General features: G+C 32.3%; 3 protein-coding genes across 5 annotated transcripts; 2 read left to right on the top strand and 1 right to left on the bottom strand.

Moving 5' to 3' along the window:
* Positions 1 to 567: 567 nt before the first annotated feature.
* On the top strand, positions 568 to 10,663 carry LOC105148313 (hypothetical protein). The gene is made up of 2 exons (XM_011059971.2): positions 568 to 824; positions 8,600 to 10,663. Exons 1-2 carry the CDS (start codon positions 701 to 703, stop codon positions 8,932 to 8,934), a joined length of 459 nt encoding a protein of 152 aa, XP_011058273.1. The 5' UTR covers positions 568 to 700; the 3' UTR covers positions 8,935 to 10,663.
* Positions 10,664 to 13,610: 2,947 nt separating this feature from the next.
* On the top strand, positions 13,611 to 18,695 carry Rab7 (RAS oncogene family member Rab7). Of its 3 annotated transcripts, none has more exons than XM_011059972.2 (5): positions 13,611 to 13,752; positions 15,084 to 15,268; positions 15,348 to 15,566; positions 15,744 to 15,881; positions 15,966 to 18,695. In XM_011059972.2, exons 2-5 carry the CDS (start codon positions 15,089 to 15,091, stop codon positions 16,050 to 16,052), a joined length of 624 nt encoding a protein of 207 aa, XP_011058274.1. In that variant the 5' UTR covers positions 13,611 to 13,752; positions 15,084 to 15,088; the 3' UTR covers positions 16,053 to 18,695. The 3 variants fall into 3 exon arrangements, with proteins under 3 accessions (XP_011058274.1, XP_087268576.1, XP_087268578.1); XM_087412450.1 differs by lacking the exon at positions 13,611 to 13,752 and adding an exon at positions 13,975 to 13,998; XM_087412452.1 differs by lacking the exon at positions 13,611 to 13,752 and adding an exon at positions 14,071 to 14,397.
* Positions 18,696 to 18,825: 130 nt separating this feature from the next.
* On the bottom strand, positions 18,826 to 22,304 carry LOC105148315 (uncharacterized). Its single transcript, XM_087412704.1, has 5 exons — positions 21,245 to 22,304; positions 20,880 to 21,161; positions 20,348 to 20,566; positions 20,007 to 20,177; positions 18,826 to 19,541 (listed from the first exon to the last, which is right to left on the bottom strand). The coding sequence occupies exons 2-5, from the start codon at positions 20,919 to 20,921 to the stop codon at positions 19,185 to 19,187; spliced, it is 789 nt and encodes a 262-aa protein (XP_087268830.1). The 5' UTR covers positions 20,922 to 21,161; positions 21,245 to 22,304; the 3' UTR covers positions 18,826 to 19,184.
* Between the last annotated feature and the right edge of the window lie 1,131 nt (positions 22,305 to 23,435).

Genomic DNA, 23,435 nt, shown 5'->3' with positions numbered 1-23,435 from the left:
CTCTGCAAAGATTAGTTTGCGAAGGAAATCCTTTTCCTCGTTCTTGTTAATCAATCAAATTAATCAATATTGTCCAAGATTTGTAATTATAGGCATTGTCTTGATGTATATTCCTATTTTTTTTTCTTAAAGAGGAAGAAAAAGGAAAGCATTAGACATAAACTCCATACACGAAAAAAAAAAAAAAAAAATCATGCTTATAGAATTACATATTTGGACAATACGGTTGCAAGTCAAATATCATCGATGTCCTGATAACCCTCGCTAGCAGTCAGGAATTTTTTTCCCTGGTCAAACGAATTTTGCACCAGAATATATTACGACTCATGGTATAAGAATTTGATATTTACACCATCAAAGGCAGCGACCAAAGACAGCGGCCACGTCGGTCCCTATGCGTGTAACGCATCCCTACCTACCCATCGCGTGGACCTCGGCGATGTCTTCGGAGTCACTTAAGCCCCGGTCGGGAACGATGCTTCGGTGACTGGTGGTTCAAGAGGTGAGAGACCACGTCTGATCCTGGAGGGGATAACAGGGACCGCGCCCGATGGCCGGCTATAAAATGCCGCCACGAGGATCGGGCCCAACCAGTCGTAATCGATACAAGAAGCTCCATTTTTCTAATCTTCCTCACCTAATCCCTCCCATCTCGAAGGAGGTTCTCCCTGTGAATCTATCTATCACTCGACTCGAAACCATGAAGCTCGTCTTCAGATTCGCCCTGTTGTGCGTCGCGGCGGTCTTTGTCGCCACACAGGATGCCCAGGTGCAGGAACGACCAAAAACCTTCCGAAGGTTGATACCTGCCGATGTTCTCCGCGGTGAGTTAATTCAACTCAACCCTTCCCGAGGGTGAATTTTAGTCGTGGCAAGCTCGCGATCCAAGACCGGTATTCATAGTCGATTTTTATTTCAAGACCGTCTTAAGTAATGTCTTAAGACGCTAATGTGGCCCTTTTGGTCGGTATTCATAGTTAATTCTTGTATTCAAGACCGTCTTAAGTTCTTGAGGTGTCACGAAGTAATCAGAGGGTCACATTAGCGTTTTAAGACATTACTTAAGATGGTCTTGAAATAAGATTCGATTATGAATACCGGCCTTTGATTGATCCGGGACATCTTAAGACTGAATTTAAGACGATCTTAAATATAAGTTAACTGACTATGAATTTATTTTCTCCTATTTTTATTAAAAAAATTTTGATTCTTCTTAATTGAGATCGCTGAATAAATAAAAAGGCTAGTAAAAGAATATCATTTCAATATTTGATTGTCAGCATCAGTACTCGACAGTTATATGAGAATTTGATGAAAGATAATGAGAGATTATTTCTTTTCGCGAAAGAATATTTCATCTCGCTGCAACGATCTTTATCTTTGTAACGTGATGCTAATATCTCTTGATATTATCACGCAAGATGAAAACAATTAAGTAATATATCTGTCGGCAGAAACTCGCGTTGATTATGTGTCAGCTATTAGCGTCATAATTGTATGCTAATTTGTTACCGAAGAAGAGATATTGCCTTTAAAATAGCACGATCTTTGCTTTTTAATTAACTTCTTAACTCGTAAAAAAATTATATATTAATTATTTTCACCATCATTCAATGTAGATAAATTTTAAAATATATTCTCTGAAATAATTTTTTAATGTTAATAAAATAAACTTTTGCAACTTAAATTCTTCTTATAACTTATGTTCGTTAACGCGGTTTCTTGATTAACTATAAAGATGAAATATGAAAATTAATATAAGATACTGATTTTAGAAAAACTTTGTTTTTCGATTTTGTCAAGAAAATTAGCATTTTCATTTTATTAGGTAGTGAATATAAATATAACTTATTTTGACAAGATTCGTAAGTAGATCTACTCAAGAAAGCGTGAAACTTTGATTGAGAATCACTGCGTTAAGGTGTCTGGCCGAATTCAAGAACTGTATGTACATGACCGACAAGTGGGACGATTGTCGTTATTTTCAACCGGTGCTTGAAAGACTTGGCATTTGGCTTTCTTATGATGTCTTGTCACGCGTATTAAACAGCTGTCTTGGAATCCTAGCACCGTAGTGTCACGAATATCATCCGTGATAGAAGCGATTTGTCTTCGAATCGGTCATTTAAAAAAGTCATTATTTCACCTTGCGTAATAAATATATATATATATATATATAAGACTTGAAAATGTTTCATGTAAAAAAAGAACTTTTCTACATAGAATCTAAAAGAAGAAATGTATAATTATTCACTTTTTAAATTGATTCTGTATCGCATATTGCTGTATTTATTCAGTCTGAACAATTTTTTATTTTCAATTTTGTTATTTCAAACATAATTTTGCATAGAGAGCAGATAAGCAAAATTTTGCTTATCTAAATCGGAAGTTGCTTTCAATTCTGCGTGAAAAATCTTTATTATTTCACAACTGTATCATAAGAAGTGGCGAGAATTGATATTCAATCAATCGTTGGAGCTTCCATGATAGATTTCTGAGATAATCTTGTCATCGCCTACATTTCCGTTTCTCGCGTCGACCTTGATTATAGCTTCTTTCTCGCTCCATAATTAGCGCGTCTCAACATTATATCTCAGATGTTTATTCATGCGTAAATCGACCCTGATAAGCGTCGACGTCGAATGTCTTTTTGTATCGACTCGCCGATTATCTCGTAACGCGAGCATGGTCCCTGTGAATCAGAGATTCGCAGGAACGCAGGATGATGTATCGTTGATGGCACGTTGAGATCCCCTGCTCAGATGAGTCAAGAAAAATAGCAAACTCTGCTCCGTTGGCGTCAAGATCACAAGACTGCGTGAAAGTTTCGTGCTGTAATCATCATCTTATAATCCCCTTTGCTCCGGGAATGTCCCCCTCTTTCTCTTTCCGTTCCTTCTCCCTTTCTCGATATTACTTTCTTCTTTATACGGTCCGCAGGGTGCAATGATGCGTTTCTCTTCTCGATAAGTTAACAAGATCGTTACGAAACCCGTTGCTTTTATGCCCGTTTCTACTAAGGTAGTTTAATTTTAATCTTGGTTTAATCAACTCTGTATCTTTTTCTAGTTTTAGAATTACGAGAGAATAAAGAAAGTTATAAAACTGTGGTTATAAAGTTAATCTTACAGTATCCTTGGGACGTTTTACATGTTTAATCCTGTTACTCTGTTCATTTATTTAAATTATAGAAATTATAATTTATTTTTTTAAATATATCATTTAATACTAAAAATAGACCAAGTGGTCATTATTGATCATTTCTATTTCTTTAATTTATGTGACATTTATTATGTGAAAGATAAGATCCTGAAATTTTTTTCAATCTTATGTTCTTCATACTCATGAAATGTTTGGTTTTTTTCCAACACTTTTATTATTTTTGCAGTGATTTATTGCTCTTTTAGTGAGAAACGTTGGTTCACCTAGTGTTAAAAACTTTTTCCTTTGATATTTGGTGACTTCCTCTGTTAATGTATTATATTATAAAATCTTTCTGTGAAAATACATTAGTTTTATTTTTTTTTGTTTTGATTACATTGATTTCGATTATAGAATACAATAGTATTAGGTGTTGGAATTAATTCGTAGCGTTTTACAAGTGATGGGAAGTACTTTCATTAATGTATTTTTTAATGCTCATGTGAAATAAATAACATTCTTTCATTAAAAAACGCTACGAATTAATTCCAACACCTAATATTTATTATGTAATATACGCTATCAACTTTTTAATATAAAATTTAAAATTTTGACTCTCACATGCCCTTTAATATATTTATTGTTTATTGAAATTGTTTATATATTGTTTATTAAGAATCCTTTGTTCTTCAATTTTTGATTATATTGATTCAAATGATATAATTGCATAATAAATGAAACAAAACTACAGAATTAACACAGATTTATATTTTGACGCTTATATATATGTAATGTTTAAAAAAACAGATAGAATCTTCGCCAATTAAGGCTCGATTGATTAAAGACTGATGTATTGTACAAGCGGCATTTTTCTTTTCGTAACCATTCATTGTGAATCGCCATCGCGACTAATGTTAAAACCACGCAAAATTACGAACGTTCTTCAATAAAATCGCGTTAACCGCGAGCGGTAGATCAATTTGAGGGCCTTCCGGAGAGAAAATCCTTGATATTCACGTAGACGCGACGATCGCTCCTGGTCTTTAATTACCCATGGCCGTGTTCTTTCTTATTTGTCAGCGCAGACCTGAATTTCCATGAATAATCGAATTAGTCACGGAGTAGTGACGAGGAATTACGAGTGGCCTCGTTGCTCGAATTGTAGCGAAGGAGATCGCATAAGTACGGGTGTGGAAGCTCATGGGAAGGATGGAATTATTTATTTGCCGTCTCTTGGAAGGTCGTCGATTATATATACGCGAGACGAAGGCCTCGAATACGCGACAGGCTCGCGGAAATTCTTCACGCGATATGCAAACAATACTTAGCACCTTGTACACATAAGCAACGAACAATTGCCAGGTTTTTCCACCTTTTTTAGCTTAAAAGAAGAAATACCGAAGGACTTTTTATACACTTTTGGAATACATTTGTTCTGATGCTGTTGTTTGATTGACGTAAAAATTAAGGACTACTCTTGCTAATAGGATCTTTTTTTTTTTTTCGAAATTATATGGTAACGTGTGCCTTGCAAAGTGTTCTTGCTATTGGAAAGCGAGAAGCGCATTTCAAGAAAGTAGCACCCAGAAATGACAACCAGCACGGCGAGATGAAAGTACGGCGAGATCAAACGTATAAAATCAGAGAGAAAAAAACATCCCTGATTGCAAGACTTTCCAGATTAGATGTAATCAGCATACATCTTTATCGTTGTATCACATATTGTACCGTTATAATAAATTATTAGTCGACTAATTCCCGATTAGAGTTTCTTGAAGGCCTAGCCAGTTTCGTTTAAAAGAATATTTTCGCCGAGACAAATTAACGTTTCCGCATTCTGAAAAGAAGCAATATATTCTTGCAATCAGCAATTCTAATTCCGCATTTTAAATAATGCTCGCTCAATGAATTCCAAATTTTTAATTTCACGAGAGTTATATTGCTTGCCTTTTGCAAGTGAAAGTTTGCCATTTATTTTCCTCGTTCCTGCTTTTAATATATTTTTTTGCGACTATCGATTAACGATATTTTAGTTTTATACTTCAATTTATATTTTAGAATTCTGCACGGAAGGAACGGTTCTACTGAAGTATTTAAAGACACAGATACGAAAATAATTTTGAATCTCTCTCTCATCAAAATATTTATGTAAGATGCTTAAATTGATTGCTAGACAGACAGAATTTTAGCAACATCAACGTTTAAGTGTTCTACATAATTATTTTGATGGTTAAACAAAATTATTTTCAATTAAATTTTTAGATACTTAGATACAGATTTTTAGATACCCACAAATTATTTTCTATTTAAGTGAGCTAAAATTCTTTATCCTTGCAACAGAACTCACTTCCTCAAGTCGCAGATGAAAGGAATGGCAGCAACAGTAATGATAAAGTATAATATGAAAAACGTGTATATGCATTACATCAAATATAATATTAAAAGATGATCTTTCTCATCTCTGATCTTTATTGCAAATTTCTCTACTCGAAATTTAATTATAATTCAACTTTCCAATTTGAAATCTAAATTCTTATATCGCTTCTAATTGAATCGACATAAAGATCGTAATTTCCACTCGTGTCTCTTGAGTCTCTTTAGTAAGTGTCCTTGTTTATTATTTTATAGTGACCGGTAAAACGAGAAAACCGCAGAGACATTAGCGGTGCCGTAAACGCCGATCACGTCGCAGCTCAGATCGGCATTGAGAAAACGGTAACGAACACGTCATTGTTTAACACGAACAACACGCTCGGTATTATACGGCTAGACAATCTGACGTCAATGCAAGACGCAATGCAAAGTAATCCTCTATTCGATCTTATCTGCTTCACGTATATTACATGTTAATGTAAATTATAAAATATTAAAAAGATAGCGGTCAACGTGACTCATAAAGACAAATCAAATTGACTTATAAAATCGATAAATTAAAAATTAGCAAGAAAAACAATATAAAACCAATCAAGGTAATTTATATGATATATAATTTGATAAAAAATAATCATTTACGATAATCTCTCGATCTTATAAATTAATTTGATTCGTCTTTAATAATTTATTGATTATCGTAAATAATTATTGAATATCGTAATTAATCTTTGATAAAATTATTAATAATTAAATCTGATTGATTTCTCCTTCTGATCATTTCTTTTTTAATTTCTTTCGCTTGGATCGAAGAATCGATCAAGAATTTTTCAATAATCCTCGCTTCGATGATGGTAAAACGATCTCATGAGTCACCGCGAGACAGGCCTCGAAGGGCTGATGTAACCGCGAGCCGTAAAACCAACGCGTCCGTCGTAATGACGCCCAACATTTGTCGTCGGCGCGTTGCGTAAAAGCGGCGCGCAACCGACCGACTCGGTGTATGACAGTGAAAGTGTTTCTCCTTGAAGTTTCTAGCACGATCACCGTTGCCGCCGCCGACGACGACGACGACGACGACGACGACGATGCGAACACCGGTGTGTTCCCTGTTCCAATCATCGTCGTAGATGGGTATCGATTGCAACTCGAATTAGCCTCGTAATATCGTCATCTCGTCGTCGTCGTCGTTGTGTGGGTCCTCGTCGAGGAAGTGAAATTCGCGACTGTCATTATTGTTGCAAATACAGACTGGCTCGGAAATAGGATGCCGAACCCAACGGGTGTGTTGCGTTCGTTGTTGAGTTTACAATAGGGATAATGCGAACGTCGATATTCTAAAGCGTTCGCCGATGCGAGAAGATTATTTCTTGATGCGATTCAGATTGAATCGATTGTGTATCTTGAAACAAGATAAAAATTACAAAAGCGAGCAAATTACTAGGTGTTGACCAAATCGTAAATATTTTAATGAATAAATATTTTATTCGCTCTTTTTCACCTCGTAAAAATAACGAGACTGTCTCGCCAAACATGTTAAAATATAAAAAAGTTGTATTATTTTTAAATGTATTTATCTTTAGGTACATCTATAAATTCTTTCTCTCAACATAAAACTGTCTCGCTTTGGATCTGATTATATTAGTTATATTCGATTTAAAGAGAGAGAGAAAGAGAGAGAAGCAAGATAATACAAAATAATAATATAATGATAATAAAACAATATAAAATAATTAAAAAATTGAAGCAAAGACCTCTAATTAAAGTATATCGCTTTGTCGCTCGCAATAATGTTTCTGATTGCGTTTTCCCTTCTAAAAATCTAAAATCTCGGCTACGTTCATGGTTTGGCGCCTCTAATTTCACCGCGGTGTGCAATGCGATATTAAAAAACACATCCACTCTCTCGCATTAATTCTTTCATCTGTCCGGATATTCAGGTCGGCGGGATAATTAACAAGCAACATTGTGCGGCGAGTAATAATGCCGTTTAGGTCTGGCGCGTACAGTGCGTTAGAAAGTAACGACACTTTTGCGGAATTGCGCGTGACGATCGAGGTAACGATATAATACTCGGGCGAACGAGCAAATTATTAAGGAAACGCGATATCACCGTCTTATTTCACAGTTCGACTTCTACGAGCTAGCGATTCGAATACCCTTTTACTTCAATCTCTAATAAGAAGGCTTTAAAGAATAAAAATTAATAAAATAACAGTAAAATCAGAGCCACTATTTCTTTTGCTTGTTGGACCACTTTTTAATATCCTCCTTTAACGTGTTTCGATCCCACACTTTTTGGGTCATTCTAAATAATTAACAAATAATACTATAGTCAATAAATTTGACTATAGTATTATTTGTTAATTATTTAGAATGACTAAAAAATGTGACATAAAAATTGAAATAATTATTGTAGTTAAATGTAGTAAAACAAAGAAGGGCATGCTGAGATACATAAACTTAAATTTGACATTCAATAAAGAATTTGAATTTACAAGAACACCTAGTGTTGGCTTTGATTGGCATTTTATTTATATGATCTCATCTCTAGTTTATTGACTTAGACAAGTGCGTCACTATCGGTGAAAACCGAACGAAAGAGATCCGCGAATCCTTACACAGGTCGGCCAAAGCGGATTAAAGTATTAACGTATTGTCGAACACTCATGTCAGAGAGCAGACATTCGTTATTATGAAATTATCTACGCAAAGGTTCATTGTGCCGTGTAATATCGAACATTATTGTCTATATATTAATGAATTATTATAAATTATTATGCCATAAATTATTTCGTATATTAACGAAACATAATAATTTCTTATTGTATTTATATAAATTTAGGCACTTAACATTTTTACGTTATTTCTCATATTATTGTCTATGTAATAATAACATACTTCTACATTTTATAATAATTTATATACAGTATATAACAGTATGTTACGTAATAGTATTTTCTAAAAATATAAGAGACACTCGTTAATTAAATCCTGAAGCTTTTCCTTTCTCTTGAAGAATGACTCTTCTTTTGTCAGACTTTTACGCAACTCTACAACTTGTTCTGATAAGAACTATGTGTTACAGACTTCCCTGGAATGTGCTTCGCATCGACCAAGTGTGCGACCATCGAGCCGACGAAATCGTGGGAACTGGCGCCATTCTGCGGTCGTTCTACCTGCGTACCCGCTGATGACAACTCCGGCCGTCTCTTTGAATTAGTAGAAGACTGTGGCCCGTTGCCCAAGGCCAACCCTAAGTGCAAGCTCTCTGACAAGACCAACAAAACCGCAAGCTTCCCCGAATGTTGTCCGATCTTCGAGTGCGAGAACGGCGCCAAGCTCGAATATCCGGAGATCCCAACCCTGCCACCACCGAGTGAGGATGCGGCGAAGGCACAGCCGGAAGCGCCGAAGCCCTAAGCCCGACACAAAAGCAAAAAGGCCACCTTGTCCCTGAGACGAAGATTGCGGTGTAGCCTCCTCGACTCAAGCAAGATTCAAACAAAACGAGAAGTCATCATGATGTCAAAATGCTTCCAAAATCAAAATCATGCAACTCAAGGAACACACAAAAGTCAACAGAAAAATCAAAATTTTTTGTCTCAACCTTATTTTGTTTCATGATTTATTGACTCAATAAATAATCAAATTTTGTAATAAAAAAATCATTATTTTGATTTTTATGATGTCAAAATAAAGATACATTTTGACTTTCTCTTTGATTAAGCGTGTTCCTTCGGAATTATTAAAAGTTCTTTTTGGCCAGTCGCAGATTCATTTTAAAATCAGTTTGACGTTATCGACCTGTTATTCTGTCCATCGGACCTGATTATGTTCGACGCGATCTGTCAATGCGATCGATGAGAATCAGATGCAGCGAACATACATATTCAAGGATTAAATCTCCAAGAGCGATAAAAAGATCAGCGAACTCTTAGCAAAATAAACATGCAAAATATAATTTTATTTTGTATTGGTATACGAGTACCAAGATCTACTTAATACGACGAAACGATCAGTCGCGCTATTTTATAGTATTTTTTCGAAGAAAAGATAAATTGTCGTGTAATAGCTATCAGACCGTTGCACATTGGGCTATTATAGGAAACAGTTCTCTTTGTATTTGGTTCAATTATGGATTGTTCGACAGGATTGTGCAACGTTTGTGCCCATCACGACGAGGCCATACCGCGATTTCGCTCACCACCTAACGTGATCCGATTCCATTTAATTCAGATTAAGTTAATTGTATATAAATTCAGGCCGCGTCTTTTCAAACTACGAGCACGATGAAAGCTTTCCAAAAGCACTCATTCTACACCCGATTTGTAATTTTATGATCGTAATCTCGACTCTTTTGTTAACTTCCATGTTCTTTTAGCTGCGCAACCCTCGAACGTAGTTTACCTACGAGAATCTATAAAGAAACAGAATAATTTTGCAAAGTGCAAACATTAAATATCTACATAAAAAGACTTGACAAAAAATATAATGAATGTCTCACGAAGAAAAATAAATATATTAAAAAATTAAGTCGTTTTCGGTGTATTGTTTCGTGATTATTCTATTATATTTCGCACAGAAGTGTTTGAAAAGTTTAAACTTTTCAATGATATATTTTCCAATGATAATCGGTAATGGCGTACTTCTTTTAATTAAGTTGACTTAAGTTGCTCTTTCTCAGCATATGACAAATTATTTCCTAGTAGAACCTGGCAGTATGTATCGCAAATATGTGATTGTAATTATATGTGATTAAATTAATACTTATTTAATTCAATTGTACGTCGCACTCGTCTCCCTCCTCCGTTTTCCTATTTTTCTTCTCAGAATTATTAATTTACTGATAAATTTACGTATAATTTATTATCTCTTATTATAAATAACATTTATTGGTGAATTAATTATATTATATTAGGTGTTGGAATTAATTCGTAGCGTTTTACAAGTGATGGGAAGTACTTTCATTAATGTATTTTTTAATGCTCATGTGAAATAAATAACATTCTTTCATTAAAAAACGCTACGAATTAATTCCAACACCTAATAATATTACATTAATATTAAAAATTATAAGAATATTTAAAATTGATTATATTATGTCAAGCGAACAAATAAAAAATAAATAAGCGCCGTTTTTCAATTGCAACTTTCATTTTTTATTTTTATTTAAGAAAAACCTAATTAAAGTATAGTGTATTTAAGAAAAACTTAATTTTTTTTTAAGTATAGAGTGACGAAACTAGCGATTAAAAATTCATCCTGTCTTAACTTCGAATTCTTATTTTCGCTTCACGATTCTGCGGTCGACGCTCACCACTCATTCAGGATGCACTTTCTAGTGCGATTTTTCTATTTTCTGTTTTTTTTTTTGTTAATGCAATAATATTTTAATAAAATATAAGTAATGATTAACGTCGTAAAAGTAGGCGAGAAGCTAACGAGATTTTCGGTCTCTCTCGAATAGATTACGAGACCTACTTTCACCCGATTTATATTCCGACAATCCGCTTTTCAACTTATATTTCGAGTTTGATTAAGTTAAATAAAGGATGGAAGATAGGCAGGATGCTATAATAGATGGTTTATCGCGGCAGCTCGGATTCGCCAAGATATTTCTGTAATTTCTGTTAATTAAATATCAATTTTGTAACTTAATTACGGTCAAGTTTAGCGGCAACAAAATCAGATATTAAGAAATTTTTGCAATACCGTTTATACAGATATGGTGAACGCTAAAGTCACGTTCTATCTTCTTCTTAACAATTAAGTAATTAAAAAAAGAATAACGTGATTTTAGCGTTCACCGTACATGAATCCATGTTATTGCAAAAACTCTGTATTGTTTATTAAATTTACATAAGACGTCGAGGAAACTGCGAAACATCACTATAACTTTTCGTCCGACTGCGTCTTTGGCAATATTGAATAATGTTATCAGCATCACGGTTTTGATCGTTTCATGTTGCCTTTCGCACGCGCATGTTTTTACGTAATTAATTAAAAATCATTACATTAAGTGACATTATATTAAATGATTTAAATTGTATTTAGCGCTCTTCAGAATAGTTTATCAAACACAGGATCAAACATGTAGGATTTTATTTCTATGAATTCTTGCAAAATTTTCCTTACAAGAAGTTTCTGACGAAATACACGATATCCAAATATTCGAGGATCTACATCTACGATAATAAATAATGTACGATTCTCTTATCTAAGCAAAATTACAGGTCACGGTAAAATCATTTTAACGTCAAAATAAATCATAGCTGATCGAAATTAAGTGATTACTTTTAATAATCATTTGATGCCATTTGAATGTCATTTTAATGGTTCAGGATTTATCCAGACAAAATGCATGGCCATACCCAGACAACATAAAATATTTAAATAAAATATATACAAAATGTTTATAAATATTTATAAATATTTATAAGATTTATTTTAAATATTTTGTAAATACTTTTGTGGTTTTAGATTGTATTTATTATAAACATTATATAAAATATTTACATAACATTTAAAAAAATGAATAGTAATAAGTATTTATTATAAATATTTTGTGCTGTCTGAGTATAAATGTATATATCATGGGCGTAGCTAAGAGAGCAAAGGGATTTGAAGGGACTTCTAAATCTTAAAAAATAATTAAAATTGTTTAAACGAACTGACCTTAAATAAATATTCACAAGAAATAAATTTTGGAAAAAAAAAATTTGGAGTGAAAATTATAAAAAGATTTCCTTTATGCATTTTGCAGCTATGCAAATTTGGATAGACAATAGATCAATTATTTTATCATAAATTCTCGAGTATTTCGTTATTGTACTTCGTTAGAAACGTTTTGCTTGGATACGATGTATAATTTTATTACGGTTGATCTATCCTTGTCTACAAAAATTGCAGGAGAATGGTTGCCAAATGACGATCTATTTTGGAAACATCCTGTTGAATATTTGAGACATTTTGCAGACTGAATTAAGTAACTGATCGCGATTAATTTGTCTGCAAAATCTTAAAATTCTACAATATATTCCACTTAACATTTTTTTTTCATGCTCATGAGATATGTCAAGGATAACGATTAAAAATAGATTTTATTCTCGAAATGTCAGAGCGATGAGGATTCAGATTTGTATGCACTATGCATATTTATGTGGATCGCAATCTCTGTATATGGAGAAATCGATTTTATTTTAATCATCGATCAAAAAACACATTTTTTCCTCACGTGTTAATCTCGCGAGATAATAAATTCTCTTTCCTTTCTTTCTCTCATTCAATTAAAATCAACGTTGTACTTTGTATTTGCTTGTATTTTAGTAAATTAATTATTAAAATCGCATTATACAGAATCACAAAATTACTAGTAATTTACTGAAACGCAAGCAATTCAGTAGGAAAATATACATGTCGCATTAACTTTTATTTACGTACACAAAGAAAAGGTTTAAATTAAACAAAATGCATTAGAATAGTCCAACCAAATGGATGTTTAAATTAATAAATAATATAATTATTTGCACTAGAATTAAATTTTTTTATTAAACAAAATATATTTCATTTAAAATTAAATTTATTTCAATGAAACAAAATAGATCAAACTCTCGAGACTCTCCAAACAAAAACTTTTTCTCTGTGTAAATTAAACTTTCGAGTCAAAGCAAATTTTTTTCTCTGTGTAATTTTATTTTAACATAATTTTTTATTATTCTGCTTTTCCGATGATAATGAAAGATTAATCTGTCTCGTCATTTTTTGTAACAGAATGCGTAAAATTAAGGAAACACATCGATATATTATGACATATTATGATATTCATAGCTTACGTTATTATCATCGCTTGCGTTATGTCCGTTACGATACAAAAAAGGGATGAACTGAAATGAGCTACAAATTCAAATGTCACATCGTCACAGTCGTGCTTCTAAATTTCGACCAATCGCGATAGGTCGGCTCGATCGTGCGTGCGCGGAGGTCGACGCGTCTCCACATTTATGCGAGTGATCGATATATCGCATGAACCTCCGTATCGACCTCTCGAAAGTCAGAAGACGCACGCCGCTGTCGTCGGAAATAATGCACTCGATTGCACTCGGTCGATAAGGGAGGCGAGGCGAACAGGTGACGACATCGTTGTCATACTCGTGATTTCATAACACGCCATTTTCTTTGTGTGAAGCGCTGGAGCGCGGAGGTGTTTTCACAGGCCGTGTTCCCTGACGAGTTCCCCAGGTAACGTGCCCGTCTCGCTCCGACGTTTCCCCGGAATTCGCATCTCGCGCGGAAGACGCACGGTGTCTCCGACCTGGATCGCGTCCGCCCATTTGTAGACATCGCTCGCACCGAGTTCGAGTATCCCGAGTGAACCCGAGTGTCCTGAGGCCCACTGCGTGTGACAGATTTTGTCGAAGGCGTTGAACGTACGGTGGAGCGTTCCGTTCGCATCGCAATGCATTTCGCTCGTCCTACCTTCTTATCGTACGTTGCATCGCGGATATTCCTCGAAGCCGCGGATTTCGGGAGTGTCGATCATTGGTGACCGCCAGATACCTCGCGCTCGAACGTTCTCGCGAAGAAAGCTCACTCGTTTTCTCTCTCGCTCTGTCGCTCTTTTTTTTTTGGCGAGCGCGTTGTACTACGTCATTGCCACTCTGAGTCTTTCCCTCATTAATGTTGTTAGATGATTCATTTAATCGAACATTCCTTCCGAACATTCGAACTCTAAGCTTTCGTGCAATAATAATTGACTTAATAATTTGGTGACTTTTGATTTGGTATACATGATAAATTTATGTAAATAGTTGAAAGATCGTGGGTGGAATGTAATATCAGAAGCTGATCTGTTTCCAATATTTACAATTCAGGAAACAACACCTGGTGCTTATCCTTCATTGTTTGAAAAATTGTTGCTTTATAACTTGATGAAACTTTTAAAGACTACGTCCACTTTAATGTCTAATAATATTTTCTAAATTATAAATTGAACATTACAAAATTGTAGCAAATTTAATTTTTGCAAATACAACTTGTAGAATATTATTTTTCTTGATTTGAAGCAATAAAATTTTAAAATTCCATATTTGCTTACAAAACTATTTAATATTACATTTTTGCTATTTAAATTACTCCGATCTTAATTTTCTAAAAAATTTATGGAGATATGATACTTCTAATTTTTGTTATGTATTTATTCATATACAAAATGTATAAATTACATATCTTGTTTGTATTTGTTATACATATAATTAAATTTTTATATAGGATATTTAATATTTCAACGTAACTTTTCATAGACAAGAATTTGAAGGATTCATATTGTTATCAATTTTTGTGAAATGACAGTCACTAAAAAATTTCTTCCATATTTGATCATAAATCATCATATTTCAATATAAAAGAAAAATCATATTAGAATAATACTTTAATTACTCATTACTTGATATGATAAGGAAGTTATGTATTAGTTATAGTATGATTGTTATTTTTAAATAGTACACTAACCTTTGCTCCAAGCACTTATTCTTGCAAGAATTAATTTCTAATATGATTTTATATTTTTTCAGCAAGTATGGCATCTCGCAAGAAAGTTTTGCTGAAAGTAATTATCCTTGGGGATTCGGGAGTTGGGAAAACTTCTTTAATGAATCAATATGTCAATAAGAAGTTTAGCAACCAATATAAAGCGACAATAGGGGCAGATTTTTTGACTAAGGAAGTGATGGTAGAGGATAGAATAGTAACTATGCAGGTAATCCTCGTGCTTAATTTCATTATTTTAATAAATCGTCAGTATTTTGTATTTCTAACGGAAAATCTTTTTGTCTTAGATTTGGGATACCGCTGGACAGGAGAGGTTTCAATCGTTAGGAGTGGCTTTTTATAGAGGCGCAGACTGTTGTGTACTGGTATTTGATGTATCGGCTCCAACTAGCTTCAAATCTCTAGATTCATGGAGGGATGAATTTTTAATTCAAGCCTCGCCTCGAGATCCAGACAACTTTCCGTTTGTCGTGCTCGGGAACAAAGTAGATCTTGAATCAAGAGCAGTGAGTAAAATAATTTTTAAATCTTCAAAATAATTTTAAATAATTTTGTACAATCTAATGAACATGCAAATACAAATGCAATGTAAATACTATTTAAAATCTAATATTTTCATTTAATTTAATAATTGCAATTTATGTTATCATTTCCCACATTTTTTTCTGTATCTTTTGTTTTAGGTCTCAAGCAAGAGAGCACAACAGTGGTGTCAATCAAAGAACAATATTCCATATTTTGAAACTAGTGCAAAAGAGGCTATCAATGTCGAGCAAGCTTTCCAAACGATAGCTAAGAATGCTTTAGCTCAAGAAAGTGAAGTGAGTATATTAGAGGCGCAGAGTTTTTTCTCGATCCATTTATGTCATATTTCAATTTTATCTTTATATCCTTGCGAATTTTAGGTCGAACTTTACAATGAATTCCCGGATCAAATCAAATTGACCAACGACCAAAGAAGCAATGGTAGAAGTGATTCATGTGCTTGCTAGGTCTTGGAACAGTGGTAATATCTCAAATGACTAATAAAGAATGCACAGGTCAGATACACTCACATCACCTGCGGCATAAAGGACGCGGAGAATATATTGCGATGAGCTTTATGTGTGCAGGAAGTTATAAAATTTCTTTCTTTATCTCAACATGTTATTATACAATCTTCCTCTGTGTCCATAAAACAAAAAAAAACGTCTCAATATAATTCTCAATATAATTTTGTTGAAACAGTTATATTAGTGCACGGTAAACAAAAATAACGAATTAAATCCATACGTAAAGGAAATGTGTACAAACTATCTCGATATACATATATATAATTGTTTTTATAAACGTGTGTGGGAGTAAGATACATTTACTTTCTATACGACTTTCTGACCTCTGAAATATCGCAATCTTGAATTATGTACTCCCGCTGGACTTGACTTGTTATGTATAAGTCCTCTATGTTATTCTTTAAGTCAAGGATTCGCATCTCGTTTTTAAGTATTGTAATATGCTCTCTTATCGGGTATGGCGAAACATATGAACTCTATTTTTTCTCTATTTTTTTTATCTCGATAGTTTGTTGTCGATTAATTTTCACCGAAAGAGTAATAACTCGAGGTTTTCAAACAATATAGGAGTCGTTGTTGCACCAGAGAGGATAATATATGGGTCGGGAACACAGATAGCAGTATACTGTTAGTAAATTATAATAAAAGAATTTGCTCATAATTTGTTAAGTACAATTGCATTTACAGAGAAGCTCTAGTGCATATAGCTTATTATACTTAGACAGAATCGAATATTTGCTGTCAGTAAAAATGATTCGTATGAAATAGAACGAAAATAAGATAAAGTTACAATAAAGTTACTAAGATTCTTTGTAGTGTCTCGTAAAATGTTTTAACGAGTTTAAGATTCACGCGAACGGCATGGTGTAAACTCCTCAAATCTTTGTTTTGTATTCGGAAATTTTCAATTGTTTTATATATATATAAATATTAAAATATAAAATTATATTATGAAGATTTTGGCTTGTTGCGCACGTATATATGTATAATGCTAAACATGTTATTTTGTTCATATAAATAATTATTTTAAACTTAGGGATGTTTATATGGCCATCTCGATTTAGAAAGAAAAAGAAGAGAATTTGTTACAGATATGATTTAGAAAAATTTCTCCTTCGCTGAACGTGTCATCTGTAATGCGTTTTACATAAGATACTTTTGCATAAGATAGTTTTCAAATGTTGCAAAATCCAGAAACGAGATTCCTCTTCTTGTACCGCGATGCACATCGATTTTTAAGATTTTTTACTGTACATAAAACAGTAGGATCCCAAGTGTGCGATGAGCTAATCGTCAATTGTATGATCTATCGAACAGTTCTATACGCAGACTGTATTTTGTAAATAAGACAGCATATATAATCCACTTAGGAAAATTTAACGTTATAAAAATGAATCTTTATATCCTGATAGCCATATCAATAAGTATGCGCTTATAATATTTTAATTCTACTATAGTCTTTATTAGAGCAGTAATTAAACGGCGTGTGATATTTATTTCGACGGAGGGAGCGAGCTTTCACATAGTTCGTATGAAATACGAGGAATATTTACATTAATGCTGTATTTCAGATTTTTGTAGTAAAAAGAAATGATTGTGCGCCTATCAAGATGTGTTTAAATGTTTTAAGATTCGATTTCCTAGAAAGATAGAAAGTGCAAGGTAAGCATGCTTTTCCGCAATAGTACGCAATGTAATACGATAGTATTATGCATCGCGGTACCAGTAATTGCCACTCAAGTCTCAAGTAATTTTATTAATCCTCGGTTACTTTTGCTTAGTTTCCGGTTTATAATTAAATTTGATAACTTCGACTTCGCTAGGGGTTTTAATACACAATCCCCTCCCTTTCCAATGTATGTTCACTTAACGATTATATGTGGCCATCAGCGGGCGCACTGATTCTGTCGACGTACCAAATTATTTTCATGCGAATCTCCCCGGTAAAATCTCCAATAATTGATTTCATACACCTAATGATAAAACCTACTTGAGTCTTTACCAAGAAACAATCGAACTCAATTATTTATATTCATTATTTCTGGGCCACCCTGTGTATATATAATATTCTTATGAAATACAAATTTAACGTATGAAATATATGCATACGCAGGGTGTCCCAATAATCGTGCACTTCATCTAGACACTTGATGCCGAATAATGATGATTAGCTGTATCGAGCCTTTGTTGAACAATAAATAATTAAAGGGCTCTTGAAAAAGGAATCAAGATGCACACGAATGAAAATTTAAAATTTGTAATATTTAAGATGCGATTGTCAAGATGTTTCATATGTGTGCAGTATAATAGATGTAAAAGATGAAGTCCAATTGAACTTTCATTACGGAAAAGTTGATTCTAAACTTGTCGAGGAATCAATAAAGAAGATGCGCGATTTCTGAGACGCTCTGTATATATGATAGTGCGAAATATTCGCATTGTCAAGTGTGCTTTCATGGGTCTACGCATATATACGTATGCACGTGTATATAAGTGAAGATAATCATGACCACGGCGATTATAATTAATAATATGTATAATTCTATCGAAGTATGTTAATGATAAATATAATTATAAATAATACTATTGTTATTATTGCTGCCGCTACCGTTGTTGCTGTTACTGTTCCCACTACTGCCATTATCCTTACGTAACAAATATATTACTAACAATTAATACGTTCACAGCGAAGATTAAACTAATCGAATATAAATCTTCTGTAATCATAATTTTTATTTTTAATATGTCTATGCAGTTACAATCTGAAGTGACATTTGTTTCGCTTGTGAATACAAAAATCGTTTAATCTAATTATATGACATATTTACAAGGAAAAAGAACTTAGCGCTAAAAATAGGGAGATATTTTTATTCGAATAAAAACATTGTAGTCTATTTTAGAGACAAAAGATCTAAAGGCAATTGATATCTTTTGATAATCAAAGATGTTTTTAATTAAAAATAAAGTACGTAAATTAAAAAATAAAGAATTAAAAATTAATTATATAGGCTCATATTAAATTTAATCTTTTTTCAAAATTTGAATCTTTCGAGAAAGTAGATGATTCGATGGCTATGCCATTCTTATGCAATGATTAGTATAACTAACGATATTCATGCTGAAAATATGAGTCTCAGCAGTATTCTTTACGACGCAACTTTTCACGTTTACAAGTGTTTTCATGTATGTGCCTGTCGCGATAATTATTATCTCCCCAGAACTTTTAGTAACACTTTTCAGCGATTCTCTGGTTAAGGAAAGGTTTTTCAAGACGCAAGCTTGTTTTCTAAGGAAGTTTGTAGAATCACAGTTTGGTATGATAGCATTCAAATCACTCAGTAACTTTTTCGCCGCCTTGAAAGATAATTTTAAAATTAAAGTGTTATAAATTGCAATACCTATTCCTTTATTTATGATGAAAGATATAATTGCACAGAAATTTTAAATTCGCAAAACATATAGTTCGTATATATTTAATGAGGAAGTTATATTTAAATGCAATTTTTTATAACATCAGTAAATTAAAAAGAGATTATTACATAATATAAACATTTTCAAAATTGTGATTACAATAAAAGAGAAGATTTCTATTCCTGGCAGAAAAGATTTACGAAAAATTACATAGATTGAGACAAAATCTTAGAAATCATTATTTTTTCATATATATTCATAGTAGAACATAGAGCGGCGGTTTTTTTTTTAAACCTAGAGATCCTCCGCCTTCCAACAACGCCACTCTACATCTCACTGCGAATATCTGCGAAAAATTAAGAATTTCTATCTCTTCTCTTGTCTCAATCTACGTAGTTTTTCGTAAGAATTTTTTTTTCGCTAGGGATGATTCTAGTAAATTAACGTATAATAACATTTTATTCATTTTCACAAACTGATTACCTGAATTTGTGTAATTACGTCTGCTAAGGCTTCTTCCATGAATGTCCATTTTTGGATGCACGTGGCCATTTCAACAAGTGCATTTCTCCTTCTCCGTTCTAAATTATTTTTCACATAACAGTAATACGTATCTACGTTTTTACCCTCTTCTTTTCCATTGTGAATGGACCGCTAGAAAAGTACTTGTATATATTTTATGTATGTAAATATATCTCTCATAATCCATTTAAAAAATTGATACTGTAATGCTGGCTTCAAATGTTGTAATTATAATATATCTTGTACAATCCATATACTTATCTTTCTTTATTAAATATATGATAAAAATGAATGATATTCACATTGACATCTTCAAGTGCTCCATTAATAGTATTGTTGATATTATCTAAAGCATTTTTTTTTATTTTTTCAAGATGCACTACTAAATTCTGCGACATTCGCTCTTCAAAAAATAATAGACCATTCAATGTAGTTTGGATGACTATATTTTCTATATCCACTAATTGCTGGAGAATTTGCGAATTCGCTCCCAATCTTATATATTGCATCTTCCAAGATGCCTTAAAAAAGACACATGAAAGCTTTGTTATTAAAATATAAAATATAAAAACGGAGATACTATGTATATATTTCTACGCACGATTTTTCTAGAGAAAAACGAAACAAAATTATTTTCTTATACTTTTTAATTATAAAAATTATTTAAGAATTGATAATATAAAATAATAGATGTAACTTTCAATCTTTCAAGAAAATATTAGCAAGACTTTAGTCAAAAAACGAAAAAAATCTATTATATTCTTTTTCTAAGTATTTATTTTATTTAGAGTGATTTAGATTTTTTTCTTCTTAAATATGGTTTATTGAACTCACATGAACTGTAGCCAGCAGTGCCAAGAAAATAACGGTCTTCATTTTTTCTTTTAACCGATTGCGTTCAAAAAACGATATTCTTTCGATGCTGGAGACGGTGGAATCGTTAGTACCTGCAGCAATTACAGCAGCGTACTAAGTGACAGCAATCCAAGGGGCTACATTTAATCATGGCGACATAGTCATGGGAGAACGACTCATTGCCACTCCATTAGGCTATCGGGCGCATAGAGGACGTGTATCCTGGCACAGAGGAGATACCTAAAATGCTTTCAGTCCGAACTGCTAAGGGAACATATAAAAGACTATTATTTCATTTTTAGATCCAGAACAGCTTATGATAACGAATGATAATGTGACATTACCACTTTTTAAAACAGAGATTAATCTGAATGATATATAACTGATGTATAAGTGTTATCGAATATGTTGTCAAATAAGTTTCAATATTGTCTCTTATTTACAACAAGGAAATGTATTTTTTTGAAAAAACTTTAGAGATAAGAAATATTTTGTATTTGTTTGATATTTGTCTCTGAAAAAAAGATCAATGCGTAAGTTTCGGATCTCAGGAAAAAAGCACTTACAAAAGAAAAAAACAAAAATGATAATGTATCGTATACTACAATACAACATTGTAATTATCAGAACGTGTGATAAGAAAGTACAAGTATTTCTGATTTTATTATTATCTTAAACAAAATCTAGAAAAAATATATTTTTTATAACATCAATTTGTTTAAACGAAACAATAATTTTTAATTATTTTAAGCGACTTCCTTGCTGTAAAGAATAATGTTTCATGACATGATATTATCTCCTTCATAATGTATCACAAAAATTTACTTAACGGGAAACGCTATCACATCTCCTAATAAACATAAGAAAACATAGGAAAAATATATGGAATTTATTTGTTCCATTGTATTATTTTTCTTTTTTTAAATTCTTTAATCCATAAAGATTTTTTTGTGTCTTTTAAAGAAAAATTTCTTTAAAAGACACTTGACATCATTTTATTAAAAAAATTTGTTTATACGTTAAAAAATGTATACATTTAAAAGTTATTTATAAGATATAGGAAAAAGTTGTCAAATATTTATTTTCAATGTAATATAAAAATAATATAAGCAAAATATAAAACATAAAATTATTACAGAGGAAGAAAAATTTGTTTAAATCTATGTAGAAAAATAATCGATGTTTTAAAAAACCATTTCATAAAAACGGAAAAAAATATCCTGAAAAAAGTTAACTATAAAACTATGCATATTAAAAAATATATAAAAATATATATTATGTTAAGATGTATTGTGATCATTGGAAAGTTTATCAATCACAATCAATTAATAAAATTCATTGCTATTTTCACAAAACAACTAATAAAAAATTACAAAAAACACATATCTAAAAAGAGTATTAAAATATGTTTAATCACACATTTCTAATCTAGTGCACTTTATACTTATCGAAAAAAAAAAAAAAAATATGTCTTTGGTATGCACTCTACAGTTTGGAGTAAACACGAACGATAATGATCTGTAAATGCCTAAAAGTCTTATCTAACGCTTTGTTTTTCATCGTGAAAATAAAATTACTTCTTATTAATGACATATATATATAAAATTTTGTAGGGACATTAGTTGCATAGAGATTTGCGTGGGCTTGGATCTGCAAATTCATTCAGAATATATATATCAGATTTTATTTGATTGTCACCTTTCGGCAAAGGCAATGATAAACCACTGAGAGTATTTTTGCTATGAAAACTTCTGATATAGCCGATTTAAATCCAGCATTAAACACTCTATTTAATTCTAGGAGATGAAAATTTAAATGACAGAATGTAAAACAAGCGTTTACGAATGTGATAAAACTTTGTTTATGCTTCTATTATTCTCCCATTATATCGATTACGTTCCGATTTTTATTTTCATCAGGGAAGTTATTATGGCAAAGATACTTTCGGTTTACCTTCCGAAAGATGACATCAAATAAAATTTAACATGTGTATATCGAGCAGCGACAGCATCAATACAGCACGATAATTGGTGCGCAAAAAATATATATATATAAATGTATATATATATATATATACATATATATAAATATTGAAATATAAAATTATATTATGAAGATTTTGGCTTGTTGCGCACATATATATGTATAATGCTAAACATGTTATTTTGTTCATATAAATAATTATTTTAAACTTAAGGATGTTTATATGGCCATCTCGATTTAGAAAGAAAAAGAAGAGAATTTGTTACAGATATGATTTAGAAAAATTTCTCCTTCGCTGAATGTGTCATCTGTAATGCGTTTTACATAAGATACTTTTGCATAAGATAGTTTTCAAATGTTGCAAAATCCAGAAACGAGATTCCTCTTCTTGTACCGCGATGCACATCGATTTTTAAGATTTTTTACTGTACATAAAACAGTAGGATCTCAAGTGCGCGGTGAGCTAATCGTCAATTGTATGGTCTATCGAATAGTTCTATACGCAGAATGTATTTTGTAAATAAGACAGCATATATAATCCTCTTAAGAAAA

This window comes from Acromyrmex echinatior, chromosome 13, assembly GCF_024713525.1.
Source record: "Acromyrmex echinatior isolate Ae372 chromosome 13, ASM2471352v2, whole genome shotgun sequence".
Taxonomy (NCBI): domain Eukaryota; kingdom Metazoa; phylum Arthropoda; class Insecta; order Hymenoptera; family Formicidae; genus Acromyrmex; species Acromyrmex echinatior.
This window is presented reverse-complemented; position numbering and strand designations above follow the sequence as displayed.